The sequence below is a fragment of the Xenopus laevis genome, chromosome 2S (assembly GCF_017654675.1).
Source record: "Xenopus laevis strain J_2021 chromosome 2S, Xenopus_laevis_v10.1, whole genome shotgun sequence".
Lineage (NCBI taxonomy): Eukaryota > Metazoa > Chordata > Amphibia > Anura > Pipidae > Xenopus > Xenopus laevis.
In genome coordinates, this window is record NC_054374.1 from 61433221 (window position 1) to 61454341 (window position 21121).

Here is a 21121-nt window from a genome sequence, read left to right on the forward strand (position 1 = left end):
GACACACTCAAACCTTACCCCCACACCACCCCCCCCAAAATCCCCTCCCCAGATATGCTCGAGCTCAGGCATGGCATCCCACTGATATTGCTGAAATTAAGAGGTTTGTGGGACTTACTCTAGCTATGGGGCTTATAAAAGTAAATTCCCTGGAGTCCTACTGGGATACCACTACTGTGCTATCCATTCCAATCTTTTCTGCCACAATGCCTAGAAACCGGTATCAGCTACTGCTCCGGTTTCTGCATTTCAATGATAATTCTAGGGCTGTACCCCCTAATGATCCTTCCCATGACAGGCTGCATAAATTGAGGCCCCTAATAGACAGCCTGTCTGAGCGCTTCGCAACAGTTTACACCCCCTCCCAAAACATTTGTATTGACGAATCCCTTCTCCTCTTCAAAGGGCGCCTACACTTCCGTCAGTACATCCCAAGCAAGCGTGCCCGCTATGGGATTAAATTTTATAAACTTTGCGAAAGCAGCTCGGGGTACACCAACCGCTTTTTGATTTACGAAGGAAAGGACTCACAATTAGACCCCCCTGGTTGTCCCCTTGACCTGACTGTCAGTGGCAAAATTGTGTGGGAGCTCATCACTCCACTATTAGGCCGAGGTTACCACTTATACGTGGATAACTTTTACACCAGCATCCTCCTATTCAAGACCCTACATTGTTTAGATACCCCAGCCTGTGGCACCATAAATCGTAACCGTAAAGGATTGCCCAGGGAACTCCTCGACAAAAAACTGAACCGTGGAGAAATGTATTCCCTAAGAAATGATGAGCTCCTTGCCATCAAGTTTTTGGATAGAAAAAATGTTTTCATGCTGACGACCATCCATGACACGTCAGTAATTGAAGAACAGAGAGCTGGTAGGCCCCCAAAATCTAAGCCTCTCTGTAGCAAGGAGTACAGTAAGTACATGGGTGGTGTTGACAGAACAGATCAACTCCAACATTATTACGATGCCACCCGAAAAACAAAGGCCTGGTACAAGAAAGTTGGCATATACCTTATTCAAATGGCCCTTCGAAATTCATATGTTGTCTATAAGGCAGCAGTACCAGGCCCCAAATTGTCTTATTATAAGTACCAGTTGCAGATAATCCCTGCCCTCTTGTTTGGTGGTCTAGAGGAGGCAGTGCCTGAGATGCGTGCCAGTGACAACGTGGCCCGATTGGTGGGGAAGCATTTTATAGACACGCTTCCACCAACTCCTGGAAAACCAAGAGCCCAAAAAGCCTGCAAGGTGTGCCGCAAAAGGGGTATCAGACGAGATACACGGTACTATTGCCCAAAGTGCCCTCGCAACCCCGGGTTATGTTTCAAACCATGTTTTGAAATATACCACACTCAGCTGCACTACTGAAAATGTTGTAGATTGTTGTGTACTAATTGACTTTATTATAAGTATTGGCATCCCGCTTTGTGCAAAATTTATATTCAGGGCACTCCTAGCATTTTATGTTGTGGTTAATTTGGTATTTTCTTTCTCTAAACTGTTGCTATGGTTAGAGGTAGCACTAGGGGGTGTAGCCAAGTGATGTGTTAGGTGAAGGTCAAGGGTGCCTAAAAATTTGTGGTGCGTGATGACTCTGAGATAATTTCATCTTGCCTGCTGATGATGTCTTCTCTCTGATGCCACAAAACTTTTTTTTTTTTACTGACACCTCATAAGCTCCCCCCTGAGTGCGGTTGATCAGTATAGTATGGGCTTCAGTTTTTTTGTTTTTTTTTGTAAAGTGATCTTTGCCTGTTCTGGCTTTTTATTTGCAGTTGGCAATGAAAGTCATGGTTTGCTGATAGATGGGAACATTTTGCATTTCAAAAGGCTAATCTAATCTTTGTCTTTATTATGGCTAGTAGTTAGTACAGTACTGAATGCATGGCTGAGATGGTTGGAGAAAAACAGGGCACTTGATTGAACTGAAAACTCACCAGCTTTCAGTGCAGATTCTTTACTTCTGGGCAATATATACTTTGTTCTTGTGTAGACATTTAGCTCTTTCTTTTTTTTTTTTTTGATTTCACCTCTTTATCTAATGCCTCAAGCTTTAGGGCAGAGACCCCTGTGGAGAAACACAGGTGCCTTCTGTAACTGCACTGAAAGGTGAACGTTTGAGATGCCAATAATAAGGGCAGAGACACACATGGAGATTCGAGGAGATAAGTCGCCCAGCGCCGGCTAGAATCGAAATCACCGGTGGGATGGCTCTTGGAGCGCTTCATTTTCCAAGTCGCCCAAAGTTTCCTCGTGAGGCAACTTCGGGCAACTTCAGGAAAGTGAATCGTTCCGAGTGCTATCCCACCGGCGATTTAGATTCTGGGCGACTAATCTCCCTGAATCTCCATGTGTGTCTGTGCCCTTATTATTGGCATCTCAAACGCTCACCTTCCAGTGCAGTTACAGAAGGCACCTGTGTTTCTGGCAGTATGAATATATAGTGGCAAATGTTTTTTTCTTATAATTGCGCAGATTTTCTAGTTCTAATTTTCTAGGTGTTCTAAAAGTAAAAAGCAGCCTTGCCAAAGGACATTGAAGAGTACAGATCAGAAGATGGTCCACTAAACGGATAATGGTAAGGAGAATATTCAATAACTTCAGTAGGTTTTTGTTGCTTGTCTGTTTTTTTTTAGAGAAATCTAGTTTTGAGTTTTTTTTTATCTTCATTGCAAGACAAACTATAACATTTTACAAAGAATTTCATCCCATTCTGCAAGAAGGAAAGCAAGGATGGTGCCGCTAAATAGATGCAGGTGTGTACGTTCAAGGAATATATAGTTTGTGGGGGGTATTTCACAGGTAAGGGGGTTTTTAGACTGAAAAACTGTAATGTGGCCACTTAGAGCACAGCCTCAAATTTAGCTATTGCTTTTGTTTTAGGGTGTTTTGTGGTTTCTTTAGGTGCACCCATACATGTAGGGTATTGTTTTGTTCGGGAGAAGTTGCACATTGATACTAGCAGGGTTTTTTTAGTTGTCATGGCAATTTTGTGGAGAAATCTAACCTTGATACTTTTTTCCCTTTATCTCAGGCCAAACCACAAATTTCTACGGAGAACTGCGCCCACAGATCTGCGTGTAGGAAAGGAAGGATGGTGCCGCTGAATAGCTGCAGGTATGCACTTTCAAGGAATATATAGTTTGTGGGGGGTATTTCACAGGTAAGGGGGTGTTTGGACTGAAAAACTGTAAGGTGGGCACTTGGAGTGCAGCCTAAAAATTTAGCTATTGCCCCTGTTTTAGGATGTTTGGTGGCTGTATCTTTAGGTGCACACATACATGCAGGGTATCCTTTTGTTCAGGAGAAGTTGCAGATTGATATTTGCAAGGTTTTTTTTAGTTGTCATGGCAATTTTGGGGAGAAATCTAAATTTGGAACTTTTTTTTTCTTTATTTCAGTCCAAACTGCAAATTCTACAGGGAACTGCGCCCACAGATCTGCATGCAGGAAAGCAATGATGGTGCTGCTGAATAGCTGCAGGTGTGCACTTTCAGGGAACATATAGTTTGTGGGGGGTATTTCACAGGTAAGGGGTGTTTAGACTGAAGAACTGCAAGGTATCCTCTTAGAGCGCAGGCCGAATTTTCCAGCTAAAATTTCCCTAATGTATTGCGCCTGTTTTGGGGTGTTTGGAAGCTGTGTCTTTAGGTGCACCCATACATGCAGGGTATCCTTTTGTTCAGGAGAAGTTGCAGATTGATATTTGCCAGGTTTTTTTTAGTTGTCATGGCAATTTTGGGGAGAAATTTAACTTTGGAACTTTTTTTTCTTTATTTCAGGCCAAACCGCAAATTCTACGGAGAACTGCGCCCACAGATCTGCATGCAGGAAAGCAATGATGGCGCTGCTGAATAGCTGCAGGTGTGCACTTTCAGGGAACATATAGTTTGTGGGGGGGTATTTCACAGGTAAGGGGTGTTTAGACTGAAGAACTGCAAGGTGTCCTCTTAGAGCGCAGGCCGAATTTTCCAGCTAAAATTTCCCTTATGTATTGCGCCTGTTTTGGGGTGTTTGGAAGCCATGTCTTTAGGTGCACCCATACATGCAGGGTATCATTTTGTTCAGGAGAAGTTGCAGATTGATATTTGCCAGTTTTTTTTTAGTTGTCATGGCAATTTTGGGGAGAAATCTAAATTTGGAACTTTTTTTTTCTTTATTTCGGTCCAAACCGCAAATTCTACGGTGAACTGCGCCCACAGATCTGCATGCAGGAAAGCAATGATGGCGCTGCTGAATAGCTGCAGGTGTGCACTTTCAGGGAACATATAGTTTGTGGGGGGTATTTCACAGGTAAGGGGTGTTTAGACTCAAGAACTGCAAGGTGTCCTCTTAGAGCGCAGGCCGAATTTTCCAGCTAAAATTTCCCTAATGTATTGCGCCTGTTTTGGGGTGTTTGGAAGCCGTGTCTTTAGGTGCACCCATACATGCAGGGTATCCTTTTGTTCAGGAGAAGTTGCAGATTGATATTTGCCAGGTTTTTTTTAGTTGTCATGGCAATTTTGGGGAGAAATTTAACTTTGGAACTTTTTTTTCTTTATTTCAGGCCAAACCGCAAATTCTATGGAGAACTGCGCCCACAGATCTGCATGCAGGAAAGCAATGATGGTGCTGCTGAATAGCTGCAGGTGTGCACTTTCAGGGAACATATAGTTTGTGGGGGGGTATTTCACAGGTAAGGGGTGTTTAGACTGAAGAACTGCAAGGTGTCCTCTTAGAGCGCAGGCCGAATTTTCCAGCTAAAATTTCCCTTATGTATTGCGCCTGTTTTGGGGTGTTTGGAAGCCATGTCTTTAGGTGCACCCATACATGCAGGGTATCATTTTGTTCAGGAGAAGTTGCAGATTGATATTTGCCAGTTTTTTTTTAGTTGTCATGGCAATTTTGGGGAGAAATCTAAATTTGGAACTTTTTTTCTTTATTTCGGTCCAAACCGCAAATTCTACGGTGAACTGCGCCCACAGATCTGCATGCAGGAAAGCAATGATGGCGCTGCTGAATAGCTGCAGGTGTGCACTTTCAGGGAACATATAGTTTGTGGGGGGTATTTCACAGGTAAGGGGTGTTTAGACTGAAGAACTGCAAGGTGGCCGCTTAGAGCGCAGGCCGAATTTTCCAGCTAAAATTTCCCTTGTGTATTGCACCTGTTTTGGGGTGTTTGGAGGCCGTGTCTTTAGGTGCACCCATACATGCAGGGTATCCTTTTGTTCAGGAGAAGTTGCAGATTGATATTTGCCAGGTTTTTTTTAGTTGTCATGGCAATTTTGGGGAGAAATCTAAATTTGGAACTTTTTTTTTCTTTATTTCGGTCCAAACCGCAAATTCTAAGGGGAACTGCGCTCACAGATCTGTATGCAGGAAAGCAATGATGGCGCTGCTGAATAGCTGCAGGTGTGCACTTTCAGGGAACATATAATTTGTGGGGGGTATTTCACAGGTAAGGGGTGTTTAGACTGAAGAACTGCAAGGTGTCTACTTAGAGCGCAGGCCGAATTTTCCAGCTAAAATTTCCCTTGTGTATTGCGCCTGTTTTGGGGTGTTTGGAGGCCGTGTCTTTAGGTGCACCCATACATGCAGGGTATCCTTTTGTTCAGGAGAAGTTGCAGATTGATATTTGCCAGGTGTTTTTTAGTTGTCATGGCAATTTTGGGGAGAAATCTAACTTTGGAACTTTTTTTTTCTTTTTTTCAGGCCAAACTGCAAATTCTACGGAGAACTGCGCCCACAGATCTGCATGCAGGAAAGCAATGATGGTGCTGCTGAATAGCTGCAGGTGTGCACTTTCAGGGAACATATAGTTTGTGGGGGGTATTTCACAGGTAAGGGGTGTTTAGACTGAAGAACTGCAAGGTATCCTCTTAGAGCGCAGGCCGAATTTTCCAGCTAAAATTTCCCTTATGTATTGCGCCTGTTTTGGGGTGTTTGGAGGCCGTGTCTTTAGGTGCACCCATACATGCAGGGTATCCTTTTGTTCAGGAGAAGTTGCAGATTGATATTTGCCAGGTTTGTTTTCGTTGTCATGGCAATTTTGGGAAGAAATCTAACTTTGGAACTTTTTTTTTTCTTTATTTCAGGCCAAACCGCGAATTCTACGGAGAACTGCGCCCACAGATCTGCATGCAGGAAAGCAATGATGGCGCCGCTGAATAGCTGCAGGTGTGCACTTTCAGGGAACATATAGTTTGTGGGGGGTATTTCACAGGTAAGGGGTGTTTAGACTGAAGAACTTCAAGGTGTCCTCTTAGAGCGCAGGCCGAATTTTCCAGCTAAAATTTCCCTTATGTATTGCGCCTGTTTTGGGGTGTTTGGAGGCCGTGTCTTTAGGTGCACCCATACATGCAGGGTATCGTTTTACTCAGGAGAACCTTTTCTTTCATATTTGGGGTTCATTTGACTATTTTCAGTGGAGTAATTTTGTCAAATTCACTTCTGACTTTGTGACTGTAATGGTGTTTCAGAAAAAAAAAAATCCCCAAAAATATTGCTGTGTTTTAGGGTGATCTGTGTGATGGCAGCTACATTTAGAGCAAAAACGACACCACAGCTATAAACCTAGAGGAACGCGGTTTCTAAAAACACCTAACTTATGGGGGTACGTCACTTCTGTCGTTGGATATGGCACGTTAACCTATAGATGCTCTTATCTATTGTGTTTCAATGTAAAATTGTACAAAATGCTGTTTTATTATTGGGGTGTGTTGTGGGCAAGAAAAGCGGGATACCAATACATATCTGGTATCGTTGGATTCAGCAGAATCAGGGCTTTTACAAACTGTAAACTTTTTGTCAGTAAATGTATTTCTTCTTTCAAAAAAAATACTAAATAAAAACATTTTATTCTTTATTTCACTTTTTTTTTACATATTTCAATCAAAATTTTCATTATATCTCCAGAAAAAGTATAAAATTTGGTTTCAGTGTTCAAGCCCAATTCATTACGAAAAAAAAGATCTATAATGTGTCTTATTTCACATAGGTTTTCTTGTCAAAAATCCTCAGTAAAAGTAATGAGTGCAAAATGTCTAAAAACTGCTTGGCAGTAGATGTTCGCATTTAGGACAAATGGGCTGGCAGGGAAAGGGTTAACCACTGGGTTTTTCCCGGAAAGCACATGCTTAATGGGCGGGAGGTGCATATACTCAAGAGCGAGAGCAGATTACAAGCTGAGTTTTGCACAGACAGTGCGGGGAGAAGATTGCACAGCTACGGTTTGTCACTGCCGAGTATAACGGAGGGTACAGCAGACAGTGAGCAGAGAACAGCTGCCCTGGGAAGAGAAAAGCAACAACAGAATACGTTCGGCCGACTAGAGCTGTTGCACGATTCAGAGGTGAAAGTGTATAGGGGGTTCAGAAAACAGTGAAACTGCGATTGCGACATTGTTTACTTGTAGAATCTCATACCGGCATGTCTGCGATCCGGGAGCCCCGTCGGACCTTTTTAACTCAGGTACAGTATACACATACACTATACACATACACTATACACATGCAGTATACACATACACTATACACATGCAGTATACATATACACTATACACATACACTATACACATACACTATACACATACACTATACACATACACTATACACATGCAGTATACACATACAGTATACACATACACTATACACATACAGTATACACTATACACATACACTATACACATACACTATACACATACACTATACACATGCAGTATACACATGCAGTATACACATACACTATACACATGCAGTATACACATACACTATACACATACAGTATACACTATACACATACACTATACACATACACTATACACATGCAGTATACACATACAGTATACACATAGCACAGCTGGAGCAGCTTCCCAGGGATCCCCATGTGTTCCCTAAACTACAGCTGGATTAGCGCACCCATAAACTTTATGATTGGCCACCTGGGGCTGGGGACTCGGTCGTGCCCTAGTACCGCTGTGAATATTTCACATAAAACGAAAATCAATTGCAGTGAGATACGACACATATCACAGCTGCAGTAACAAGCACGAGTCGCTTGGAAAATCAGGGAAACTGGAAAGTGAAAGTTACTTTTGCTGTTTGCAAAGCCATTGCATATACATTCAGTGCAGCCCTTCTTTTTGTATTCATGTTGCATAGCATCGCCTTGCTGGCCTGGACTGGCAATCTGTGTGTTCTTGCAAATGCCAGAGGGGCTGCTGTAAAATGCCATAGCCAGTCACTATTTATTGGGCTAGTGGGGGGCTGTTTGGGCCTCTCTTTATTTGAAATGCCAGGGCCTATTTGGAATCCCAGACCTGGTCGCTTGGGTTACGTTTGGAAAGATAGAAAGAACATATCTGGATTAACTATCATTATATTACATTCCCTATGTATTGCACAACTCTGATGGCTGTGATGCTTATTAAAAATACACAGCAAAGACTGCAAAGCAATTGCATTTAAATAAAATGTTTTAACATAAATACATAGATATAATGAATATATAATATAACACAACTTCAACAGCATGTGGGTCCTACAGTGAGCACAGTTAAGGGTAGGACTACATGGATGTTTTCGGTGTAATCCAACGCGCTTCAACAAATGCCGGCGTCAAATCGCATGCGACGGATTTAAGGTAAGGGAATGCATTGTCAGATGGTGTCGCAGCGTTGATCCGCCGCGACTGTCGGATGCAGACGCTGCATGCTGCGTCTGCATCCAACAGTCTTGTCACATCGGATCAACGCTGCAACTTCATCCGACATTTCCATTACTTATTTCTGTCGCATGCAGTGTGACGCCAGCGTTTTGTTGCAGCGCGTAGGATTACGCCGACGTCCATGTAGTCCTACCCTAATACCTGCACTCACACACACTTCTGTCTCATTGTCCTTTAATTCAACACTTGATTTCCTTCTTCTTCAGGTCTTCCTGTGCTGTTTCTACATGATTCTGCTAGTGAAAAGTGCTGTTCAAGCTGGTCCTATAAAAAAGTGCTATGAAATTGAAATGTATCGAACTCTGTCCAAGCTGGATGATTTGGTGAGTAGATGACCAGCTTGCTGGCACTTAAAAATGGAGAGAACTGGTTAATGATAGGACTTGCATCCATTGCAGTGCAATAGACCTCTCATGGATGCCGATTACTTACTCTGGGTATGTGGATCAATATGCTTTTGTTTTTGTTACAGATTAACAGCCAAATCGAGATAGACAAAAAAGTTATAGAAGTGAATTTACTGCAGGAAACACATGGGGTGAGTTTAAATCCTAACATAAATTATGCATTCAAAAAACAGCCTTTGGTATGAGTTTGCTTGTATTTGAGGTTTTTACTTTATCTGTGACACTGCTTTTTGATATAAGGCCAGGCACTGACACAGATTTTCGCTGCTGAAACTGGCTGCACTAGTTATTTTAGTTGTGTTGTCAATAGTTCCTTTTCTGCTGCAGCCTTTGTTCGTGGACATGTTGTAGCAGGGTTTAAAGCATTCCAGTCTATGACCCAATATAAGCTATATACTTTTGTAAGCACCCCAAAACATTGCTTTTAGCAGTGAAAGAAAGTTTATTTCAGAAGATATGTCTGGACATGTGCAACTACATAGGCATATAATGTTAAATGGTCTAAAAGACAATTTTACACTGTTACTATACTTGTATAGGTTGTCCATTTATAAGTTAGTTAGTTACCTACCATGCAAGTTGTTGTCTTATTACAGAGAAAAAGCAAGCCACTAAAAAAATTAATCTGTTTTTTGTTGAAATAGGACACAGCAAAATAAATGGCATTGCTTAATGTTATACTTATCAGATAGCAGACTTCATACTTGTAATATTTTTTTCATAGCCACACATATCAAGCCTACAAGGTCTGTCCTTGAGTGTGCATTTGTCCCTAATTTACAGTTTAAATGCTGGTTTACATCTAATTTGTTTGCTTCCACCAATTGATCTAGGTGATGTATGCTCTGATTGACTTTTTTATTGTCTTTAGATGAATAAGGCAGATGCTTGCTTCGTCCGAGGGTCAGTGTCACAGCTTCATGAAATTTTCCAACTGGTGAAATTTAAACAACATTCTCCCCACAATACTTATATAAAGAATATTGTTGGTGTTTTCAATAACCATATAGCAGAATGTATGGATCTTATAATTGACGATCAATTTATTGAAGTAAGTACAGCACAAGCATTTGCCAATATGATTACAGATTGAGTAGCATTTCATAAATTAGTCTCTTGTACTTGCTTACATGTACATACCTATATGTACCCATATTTTGAAAAATATCAAATGTTAAGGGGGATTTCCTTTATGTAAAATGTATATGATTTACTTATTTTACAGTCATTTTAGAGTATAGCTTATTGTATACAAACAAGGTTACTTGTTAATCTGTATATTTACATAACATTCTCAATATCTGCTAAACACAACATAATCATACTTAAATGTAAAAATACAATTATGTTTAAAGTAATCATAAATCATAATTATTTTCTTAAAAATATACTTTTTTACATGGCCTTGGGTAATTCTATATAGTAAATTGGCATTTTAAGAACCAATGGTGGCCATGGACACACCGATATTATCATACTAAACAAATTTTCGTACAATATTGGTGCATGTATGGTGAGAGATGAGCCAAGCATTATCAGCAGCAGACTTGGATGTCAGTGGGCTTTTCGATCATTGTAATGTCTATGGCCACCTTAAGGCACGCCCCCTGGGATTGTACAATTCACAGTACTCACAAACAAAGTGAGGGCACACATGTTATATCATATGAGACAATAAATGGCAAAGGTTTTGTCTTTTGCTCTCACACTTCCTCCAGTTACAGTTAGGGTTGCATCATTTCTGGTCAGGTGATGTCTGATGGATCACACAGACTATCACCAAATGGTGGCTTAAAGTAAGATATAAAAAGGCAATATTTACTCAAATATATATTCCAGTTGAGTTACATTCTTTAATATGCCCTTAATATGATATCAACTATCAGTTGGTTAAGTATTCATTCTGGTGGTATACTTTTCATTTAATTAATTCACAATGAGGAATTACATATGTTAGTTTTGTTTCTGATTTTGATTCTATGAAAAAAGCAGACTATGCTTTAGCATAAATAGATTTACAACCCGTGCATTATCCAACAAATAAACAAATTCAACAAATGTATCTGTTTTAGCTAAAAGGAGACTTTTTTTTTCTAGAAAAATACTTAATCAGGTTTCTTTTTGTCATATAGATACCTGATAACTGCAAAGCCACTCATCATTTTAGTCCTACTGATTTATTGGAAAAGGTGAAGGAGCTACTTTTGAAAGCTCAGAGCTTCACAAAAAACAATGACATACTTTCTGATAATTGCGAGGAATATTTTGCGGTCTGTGATATTAACCTAGCAGGTAAGAATCTTTATTAAAAACTGAGCTTCCCATGTTTGCTTGATATGTTCCAGGAACCTAAGATTTCAGATTTTTGTGATAGTGTTTTTCCACACAATGTATTGTAGTGTTTTGGAGAGATGAGGATTGTATGTTAATGGGATAGTATACACCTAAAAATGGCTTTTGCTAAAAAATAGCACATTAAATAGGACGTGTGTTGACATTACACTCGGCCTATTTTTTTAATTTAAAAACCATATTTCCCTATTTTAGCCATTCGAGTACTGGCACATTGGGAGATTTTTTGCCCACATTTAAATCTGTGCTACCATGGACGACAAAGCTCCCTGAAATGCTTCCCCACTGGCAAAAATAATATTTGCTGTGGGAAAACAAATACCACAAAGTTTCCTTCCAAGGCAACTGAGGAATCTGCCAATTTTTCAAAATGTAAGATTAGAGTTTACCGCAGAAAAACGTGCATACTTTTTTTTTTGACAATTACAGTTCACCATCTGATAAATACACTTTCATAAATCCCATAGCAATGAATAGAAAGTGGGTTTTTCTGTTGAAAACTTTTGATAAATCTGCCCCTATGTATAATTGGAGATTATATTCCTTTTCTTTATCTTTAACCCCGTAATATATATTTCCCTATATATTTCCCATTAAGAAAACAAAAACATAAAGGAATAAAATGTACGGCACTGGTATGCTGGTACTTGCAGGTTAGCACCATAAACTCTATGGGACTTGAATGATTAAGCACAGTAAAGTATGAGGACATCATTTATTGTATCTACCAAGCATTCATTTTCTGTATAGTTGCTTTATACATTTGTCTGACATTTAGGAGCAGATTTAGTATTTCAAAATGGGAGATTAGATCTCACCACAGAAAAATTCAGCCAGTTTCTATTCGTTCTTATGGGATTTTAAAAGCGTGTTTATTAAATAGTGACCTCTAACTTTCAGCCATTGATAATTAGGATTCCAAAAATCCCATAGGAATGAATAGAACGTGGGGTTTATTTCTGTGGTCAGATTTAATCACATTTTGATCAATCTGCTAAGGGTTAATTTACTAAGGTGCTAACATAGGGGCTACATTGAATCAATACAGGTAGAATAATCAGGCCATTATCAACTAATTTGTATATGTCTACTATATGTTAGAAAATGAAAGCATTGATTTGGTTGGTTGCTCTTGCTATTTAGCCATGTGTTCTTTAAGGAGAACTAAACCTCCCCCACCCCCCTTCCCTCAATTAGCCTCCTTCCTTGCTTTCTCCCTCCATAGTACCTTACTTGAAAAAGTGTACCTGACATTAATATTGGCATATTCATGCAGAGTAGCATGGTGGAGCTCTTGGGCGCTATCTTCAGTATCTACGGATCCTCTTTTTTTTCTTCGGCATTCTTCGGAGCTGACATGGCGCATGCACAGTAGGCACAAAAACCAGCCTGGCCCCCAACTGCGCATGTGTGAAAAACTCATCGATCACACAAGGAATCCAAAGATACTGAAGATGGCCTCCAAGAGCTCATCTGCACTACTCTGCATGAAAATGCCAACATACGTAAGGTACAATGGAGGGAGAAAGTAGGGGGGAGGGGATGGAGGGAAGGGGATGGGGATTTTTGATTAACTGGGGCTTAGTTCTCCTTTAATAGGACTCAGTAGCCTCATCTATTTTATTTTCTATTTGTAAATGGAAATATGATGAAGAAAAGTTTTAATGGTAAAAAAAAAGCTTTCCTTCTTCTTACAGAAAAATATTGGATGATGTGATTAATTGGGTATATTTGCCTTAGCGTAGTCATTTATAGAGCTCATTCGTCTCAATTCAGCTGCAAGGGAATGTTTCTGTGTCTGAAAATTCAGTTAACTCCCAATATGATTAACGTGGCAAAATTCAGAGGTGACAAGTGATTTCTCAATATTTTTTGTTTGACTCTTTGCATCACTTGCCTAATTTACTTTAAACACTAAATAGCTGCCATTGATATGTTACCGAATAACATTTTAACCAGTACCAGAGAGAAATATCATATGCATTTCAACATTAATCTGCCACTACATCGAGGTCTCTTCCTCTTACAGGTCCCCCTCATTGGGAAAGTACTTCCCTTGTCACCCCTGTTGATCATTTCACCGCCAGTCAAAAGCCCCAAAGTGATATGCCATCAACTAATCATACTTCTCATTCTTCTATGGATATTATAGTGAAATCATCTAACAGTTACCATGATATGCCAACAAGATCATTGGGGATGCCACAAACCACCAATACCTCATCAGCGCCCTTGAATTGGATGACAAAAGAGCATACAGATAAAAATACAAATCTGACATATACAGAAATGGGGGCTAACAATAGCAATCTGAATATTTTAGAAAATAAAATATATACACCAAATGCCAGCACAAAACCTCCTCATACTAGCAGCACAGCACCGTCTCATACGAGTGCTGAACCTCCAGGTACCAACACTGAAAGATTAGATATTAGTACTGAACCTCCAAACCCTACCACTGAACTTCTTCACATTGACAGTGATCTTTCACTTAATAGCTCAGAACCTCCACATGCTGGTACCAAGACTCTTTATGCTGGTTTTGATTTGCTTCCATCTAGTACCGAGCACCCATCAGTGGATGCCCAGCATCTTAAAGATAGCACAGATCCTCCATTTTCTGGCACGAGTCAGCCACATATCATTAGAAGTTCCTCCCCTCATTCTCAGACTCAGCTTTATAGCACAGAGTTTCCAAGTAACAAACAGTATTTAAGCAATTACATGATGCCTCCTTCTTTTGATGAAACAACTGTTTATGCTAACCTAGTAAGCCCTGATAGTATAACCGATTCTGCTTCATATGTTAAGTCCCCTTTCACTATGGAACCAGATCTGAAAGTATCAGTAGCCCAGACCCCTGACAGTGAACTTCTCCTCCAGAGCCCATCGGATTTCCAGTTTGACATAACTCACAGAGGAGCTTATGACTCCTTAGAGGATATAACAGGAAACGTGGACTCTGGCTTACATTCCTCTGTAAGCATCACCACAAAGATGGGGAGATCAAGTCTAAACACTGCAATGGAAACTCAAACATTTGTTACACTCTCTTCTACTGGCAGTGGGGATTTCCCTCTGAACAAAGCTACAATGACAGTGTCTTCAGATGAAAAAAATAGAGAGCTAGAGGACAGTGGCCTTGGTTGGGCAGCCAACACACTTGGCTTGAGCCCTAAGAACACTGTATCTACCAAAAATGAACTTCCAGTGACATCCCCAATACAGTCTATTCAGCCAAAAATTTCATTAAATAAAGAGGGGCAGCTGTACCACCATGTTCTGCAATCAGAAATACACATCATGCCACATGAAAGGGAAAATGGGGTTGCAGGCCCCAACTATGCTTCTAACAAGCTCCCTGTTATTGAAACAGACCAGACATATAGGAAAAACAGCGAGAATGCAAAGGACAGAGGATACCTGTACAGCCTCATATCATGCATCGTGGGAATGCTGTTGTGTTTGAGTGCTATGCTGTACCTATTGCACAAGAACAGGGTGAGTCATTCTTTTATAGACTTATTCAAGTAAGTTTCACACAGCTCAGCAACAAGATACAGGGATCAAAGATAAAATACTGTTTTTATAAAAAAATATTTATAAAGATATTCTGTCATAAAGTATGTTTAATTTTGTAGACTCTGAGGGGCAGATTTACTAAAGGGCGGGACATCAGCGCAGGCGCCAATTCGCTAGCGAAAGAGACTGAAGGTAGTGGTCATTCACACTCTATCGGCTCTAGGCAACAGTCTTTACTCTGCAAATTCTGCGGATTTTACTGAACGTAAAACATATGCAAACATATGGAACATTCATTTTACAGTGAGCACATGTGTAGGGCATTAGAATAACTCTATTGTCTTTATTAAGGTTCCCTAGACATGTGTTTTAAAAAGTGTAATTTGTAAGTATATGCACCAACATTTGACATAATTCAAATCAAATTGACCTGAGCGCAAGATCCCTATCGAAAATTTCACCAGGCAAATGCTCGCATTGCCGAAGTAACGCTAGCTAGCAGAAAAGTCGTTAGCGTTCGGCGCCCACAACGAATCTCTGCATTTTAGTGAATTGGCGTAGTCTGAGTGCATTTGCGCCTGGCGATAATTCGCCCTTCAGTAAATCTGCCCCTAAGTTCTAACAAAATGCCATCATGAACAGGTAAATTTTGTGTGAAAATGAGTATGTCTACACTGATGTTTTCTCAAATTATATATCATTAATATTATATATTATTATATTTACTACTTGTTATGGGATAGTCAACTGTTATTTTTTCAGTTCTCATAACCATGTTGGTATTTATTAGTATCAATTTGCAGCAGGATTTTGTTAAGCTTTTCAACCTAAATTACTATTTATATAAAGTAGCAGCTGTTTTGCATCAGTTGTTGTTATTATTATTGTTATTATTGTAATTGCCATGTGTACCACATACTAACAAAAATTTGCCAGCATATGGAGGCACCAAGTCTTGATATGCTGGATTTCATTTTGGTAATAAGACTCACCTTATAGCATGCATTAAAAAGGTAAAAAATGTGGCATGATTTAGTAAAATATATTCATACACTCAGTGCTCAACTTGAGCATGCAGACTGTATATCTGAGCATTTATTGATTGAAATTCTAATTCCTAATCTTTTCCTTGTTCTTTTAGATACTTAGGAGACAGCTTCACGGAACACAGCACGACCCAGAGGTGCCAGAGCTGAGGTGAGTTATACATACAGCACAAGAATTTCATGCACGCATTCTTGAATATGTAAATGTTTTATGTCTGTGTCACAGTCAAGTAGTACCAGGGCAAATGTGAGCCAACCCCTCCTCTGTTTTTAATCTCCAAAAAGTAGGAGTGAACACATATTTTTCTGATGTGTGATGTATTTACGCTAATTCTCCCTAAACAGTCTGCACATTGTTACCTATTACAGCTGTACTTGTCTGTTTATTTTTTGAAAACTGTCTTGTGCTTCTTGATTGACTTTGCATCTAATTATTTTTATAAAGTTGAGCTGAGTTGTTGAATTTTAGTTGTTAAATCTGAAGGCCTGGAGTTTGAGCAACAAGATTTAGGAGCAGATTTATCAAAGTGTGAAATTAAAGCTAACCACAGTAAACCCACCCACTATCTACTCATGCCTATGGAATTTATTATAGGAAAGTTAAGGGTGAAAGTTAAAGTTCACCTTTGATAAACATGCTTCTAAATATCTCATAGGAATGATTAAAAAGTGGGTGAGTTTTTCTGTGGTGAGCTTTAATTTCACACTTTGATAAATCTTCCCTTTAGAGGTAGATTTATTTGTTTTCGAGTTTGTGGAAAAAAATGGTGACTGTGAGACAAATAGGGACTAAACTTGATCAAATTTTTTTTTTTTTTGCACTAGTGCAGGGTGTTTTCCCACAATAAAGAAAACAACAAGTTAAACACATCCAGGCACATTCAGTAGTGGAAAAAAAAGATTTTACATGTAAATCTGAGAAATGTATAAAATAATGTAGCAAGTTGTAACAGTTTAGAATCTGCAACTGGATTACTGAGCTGCCAGACTCAAGCACTTGAAAAAGAAACATTAAACATCAATTGGAAATATTGGAATTGGAAAAATGGTCAAAAATATAAAATTGAAAACAATTGAAAAAAAGTCTTTATATCTGATTAACAAACTGAACACAACTGACAAGTCTTTAGAAAGTGAGCAACAACAATAAATCTTGAACATACAAGTTTTAGAGTTTGAGCACAACAAAAATACCAAATCATGGTAAAAACTAAAATTTGAACTTTGATAAATCTGCCCCCTAGAGTCTGAAAATTCTACTCCATATGTTTGCATGTAATATCTCACTTACAGTATCTTACCTACAATTGCTGTGTTAGGAGAATCAATGCTTCAGATTACAAATGTATTGGTAAGGATCTGGACCCCAGAAAGTGATTTTGTATCAGTTGAATAATCCCCACATAATTAAAAGGAGATTGATTAATGACTTATTCAGATGCATTCTGCTACTTAAAGGGGTTGTTAACCTTTGAGTTAACTTTTAGTATGACATAGAGAGTGATATTCTGAGACAATTTGCAATTGGTTTTCATTTTGTATTATTTGTGGTTTTTGAGTTATTAAGCTTTTTATTCATCGACTCTCCAGTTTGCAATTTCAGCAATCTAGTTGCTAGGGTCCAAATTACCCTAGCAACCATGCATTGATATGAATAAGAGAATGGAATATGAATAGGAGAGGCCCTGAATAGAAAGATGAGTAATAAAAAGTAGCAATAACAATACATTTGTAGCCATAAAGAGCATTTGTTATTAGATGGGTTTAGTGTCCTCCATTTGACAGCTAAAAAGAATCAGAAGTAGAAGGCAATTAATGCAGAAACTATAAAAAAAAAAAAAAGTAAAACTGAAGGCCAATTGAAAAGTTGCTTATAATTGGCCATTCTATAACATAATAAAAGTAAACTTAAAGGTGAACCACCCCTAATGTTGCAGTCTCTCTCCCTCCCTCTGTGTTTATATTTTTCCAGTCTTCTTCTCACCCTGCTTGCTTATTGTTTTCAAGCTTGTATTTTTTTCCTAATGTTCACAATTGGTACTGTCTTTAATGTACCATATCTTATTCTAGGCCTTTGCAGACGCAACAGCTTGATGTGTGAAGAACTATATATGTGAGTACATGTAAATATTTAAAACAGTTTTTTAGGAGATATAAAGCACAGCCTGGTTTCTATTCACATTTGATTTAGTGCATTATGGCTGGGGTGGATGGCTTTTATTAAAGTAAGTGAGGGATACAGAAGAGAGCCATCTTGTGTCACACTATAAGTCTACGGCCACACAGGGCTGATACTCCGCAGACTGAGAATAAACCTCATCCTATTATTAGACTTTTTATATGCACCCATGCCACTGCATTGGCCTGGGTACAGGAACACAGAACTTATTTTGGCTCAGAAACTCCTGAGTATGCATTTCAGCACTGAAATTCGCTGGTGTGCCTGCACCCAGGCCAACGCAGTGGCTCCAGGTGCAGGCACATTATAAGGCCTGTGTTTACCTGCAGCCCAAGAATCAGCCCCATGTAGCCATCTAAGATGCAGAGTAAGCATGTAACGTTATAATCTTATATTCCTAAATTAAACAAATATACACATATTGTGTATTCACACTTTCCATTCCAGTAAATTGTCTCTTTGGTCATTTTTTTAAGTTACTTACCATTTGGAAAATAAGGAGGACCTTCGTGGTGGCATCTCATCCAGGAACCATGCGCTGGAGTATTTTGCTTAGATTTAACCTTCAACCATGAGACTAACAGACAAGTCTGCACACCCTGATAGCTGTATAATCGCAGGCTTTCAACCATAACCAACAAAGTCGCTTATAAAATGGAAAAGCTACATTTCATCAAGAAAGAAAGCAGAATTCTTGCAATGATGGATGGAGATATACATTTATCTGGATATAAAGACCAGACAAAATTGGTGAATAAACTAAAGGAAATTCTTAAGGTACGCTGTGAGAAGTGAAGGTGGCCACTAGTATGTGAAACACTGCTCAGATCATTAGACATGGAAGGAATGGCCAAGCTCAGTTTTGACTACTGTCTGTAAGATATATGGTGGCAAAAAAGAAAATGACTTATTTTTCTACCGGACTTAAAGTTTTGCCTTGTATTTCAATATCTCTAACATAGGACCATAAAACTGTTGTTTTTCCATAACTTTGGCACTTGTTACAACCTATGGACACTTAAAATATGGATTTTTTTAGAATTAACAACTGAGATGTAAATTCTGTTTGAGTTGACAACTGGGCTAGTGGAGCACATTGTCTTTTATGCAATTCTGCTCCCTCACCACATGTAGGAAGAAAAAACGCTTCCACTTTTATAATTTGAATCTAGAGCTGAGCTCTTAAAGAAACCTTGGTCATTCTGTGCTGGTCACAGATTTGGAGAGGGACTCTTTAAAGTTTTGATAGGATTTTAAAGCTTTTGTTATGTATTTTTTTACTTTAACATTATGACATTTTTATTTTTAAAGAGGTTAATTTAAGTAAATATATATTTAACAAATATTGTAAATATTGTGGTTGTGTTTATTTATTAACAAAACATTTTGTATAATGACACAAGTGCATGTAGAATAGTCTGTTTAGTATCAGTACTGACAGTAATGTCTGCTTTTTTTTTTTGGTCTTTAATCTTGATGCATCTGCAGATTATTAGTTGGGAAAGGCTTTGCAAAGGAGATAAGAAAACATGTGAGCATTCTCAACATTTTGCAGTGTTTGCATTGGGTTGGGCTCCCAAGCAAAATAAAGTGGGAAAATCCAAAAATATTATTACCTACTGGCAAATAAGTGCAACTTTGATAAAATATAGAAGCTGGCTAGAGACATCAGAGAAACTGAGCAGACCCATTGGTAAAATTGAGAACTTACAATGTGTGAATGAATAAGCAAACTCAAAATGTGTTTCCATTAGAAACAGCTGCATTCCAAGCATAGTTTCATAACAAAAGTGCCAGCTAGCTGCAATCTCAGCAGTTGGCAAAGAATATTAACATGAGAGAACATGATGAAATATGGTACAAGTATGGGATCCCTCATCCAGAAACCTGTTATCCAAAAAGCTCTGAATTAGGAAGGCCATCTCCCATAGAGTCTAATTTAAGTATATTTTTCTAATTTTTACAAATATTTCCTTTTCCCTGCAATAATAAAACAGTACCTTGTACTTGATTAATTGATTGTACTTAACTAATCTGCATTAATCCATATTGGTGGCAAAACAATCCTAGGGAGCTTATCTAATGCTTAAATGACTAAAGACAGTGCTGTCCAACTTCTGTGGTACTAAGGATTGGATTTTTTTCAGAGCGACACAGCAGAGGGCCAATAATGGAATCCTATGTTGACCACTCCTAGTTGTTAAACCACACTTACTTTAAAACACACCCATGTTATCACAAGAAGTTTTAAGACCATATCCATATTAATGATAGTAACATGCCAAAAAATAAAATGGTTGGTCATAATACGACAAGGCCTTAAATCCATATGCCCCCTGTGGATAGCACAGTAACACCCAGCACATAATTAAACACATTAGGGACCGTATAGTAACTATTTCCAAATGCTAACAACCCCCAGAGCAAACCCCCACCAGGCTTAGATCCCACAGTATGGCACACAGGGTGCATAGGGCAGGCAGAATATGACACACATATGGCATATGGCAGGCAGAGTATGGCACACAGGCAGAGTATTGCACATTGGCAGAGTATGGCTCACACTGACCGAGTATGTCTTGCACTGGCACAGTATGGATTGCACAGGCAGAGTATGGCTCACACAGACAGAGTATGGCTCGCACAGGCAGAGTAAGGCTCACACAGGCAGAGTATGTCACACACATGGAGCATAGGGCAGGCAGAGTATGGCACACACAGGGAGCATAGGGCAGGCAGAGTATGGCACACAGGTAGCATAGGATAGGCAGAGTATGGCACACATGGAGCATAGGACAAGCACAGTATGGCAAACACTGAGAATAGGGCAGGCAGAGTATTGCACACATGGAGCATAGGACAAGCACAGTATGGCACACACAGAGAATAGTGTGTAAAAGAAAC

The 21121-nt window shown here is 39.2% G+C and overlaps 2 protein-coding genes and 1 long non-coding RNA gene across 4 annotated transcripts; all 3 read left to right on the plus strand.

The window, feature by feature from the left end:
- The first annotated feature begins 206 nt into the window (after window positions 1–206).
- Window positions 207–1373, plus strand: LOC121400775 (piggyBac transposable element-derived protein 4-like). The gene has a single exon (XM_041584726.1). The coding sequence runs from the start codon at window positions 207–209 to the stop codon at window positions 1371–1373; it is 1167 nt and encodes a 388-aa protein (XP_041440660.1).
- Window positions 1374–2357: 984 nt separating this feature from the next.
- LOC121400346 lies at window positions 2358–3489 on the plus strand. Its single transcript, XR_005965684.1, has 3 exons — window positions 2358–2583; window positions 3040–3122; window positions 3407–3489. It is a non-coding gene; the product is annotated as an uncharacterized LOC121400346 (long non-coding RNA).
- A 3665-nt stretch (window positions 3490–7154) lies between these two features.
- Window positions 7155–19569, plus strand: csf1.S (colony stimulating factor-1 S homeolog). Of its 2 annotated transcripts, none has more exons than XM_018247987.2 (9): window positions 7155–7454; window positions 8915–9031; window positions 9181–9246; window positions 9987–10166; window positions 11248–11407; window positions 13497–14971; window positions 16134–16189; window positions 18109–18151; window positions 18694–19564. In XM_018247987.2, the coding sequence occupies exons 1-8, from the start codon at window positions 7413–7415 to the stop codon at window positions 18137–18139; spliced, it is 2127 nt and encodes a 708-aa protein (XP_018103476.1). In that variant the 5' UTR covers window positions 7155–7412; the 3' UTR covers window positions 18140–18151; window positions 18694–19564.
- The last annotated feature ends 1552 nt before the right edge of the window (window positions 19570–21121 follow it).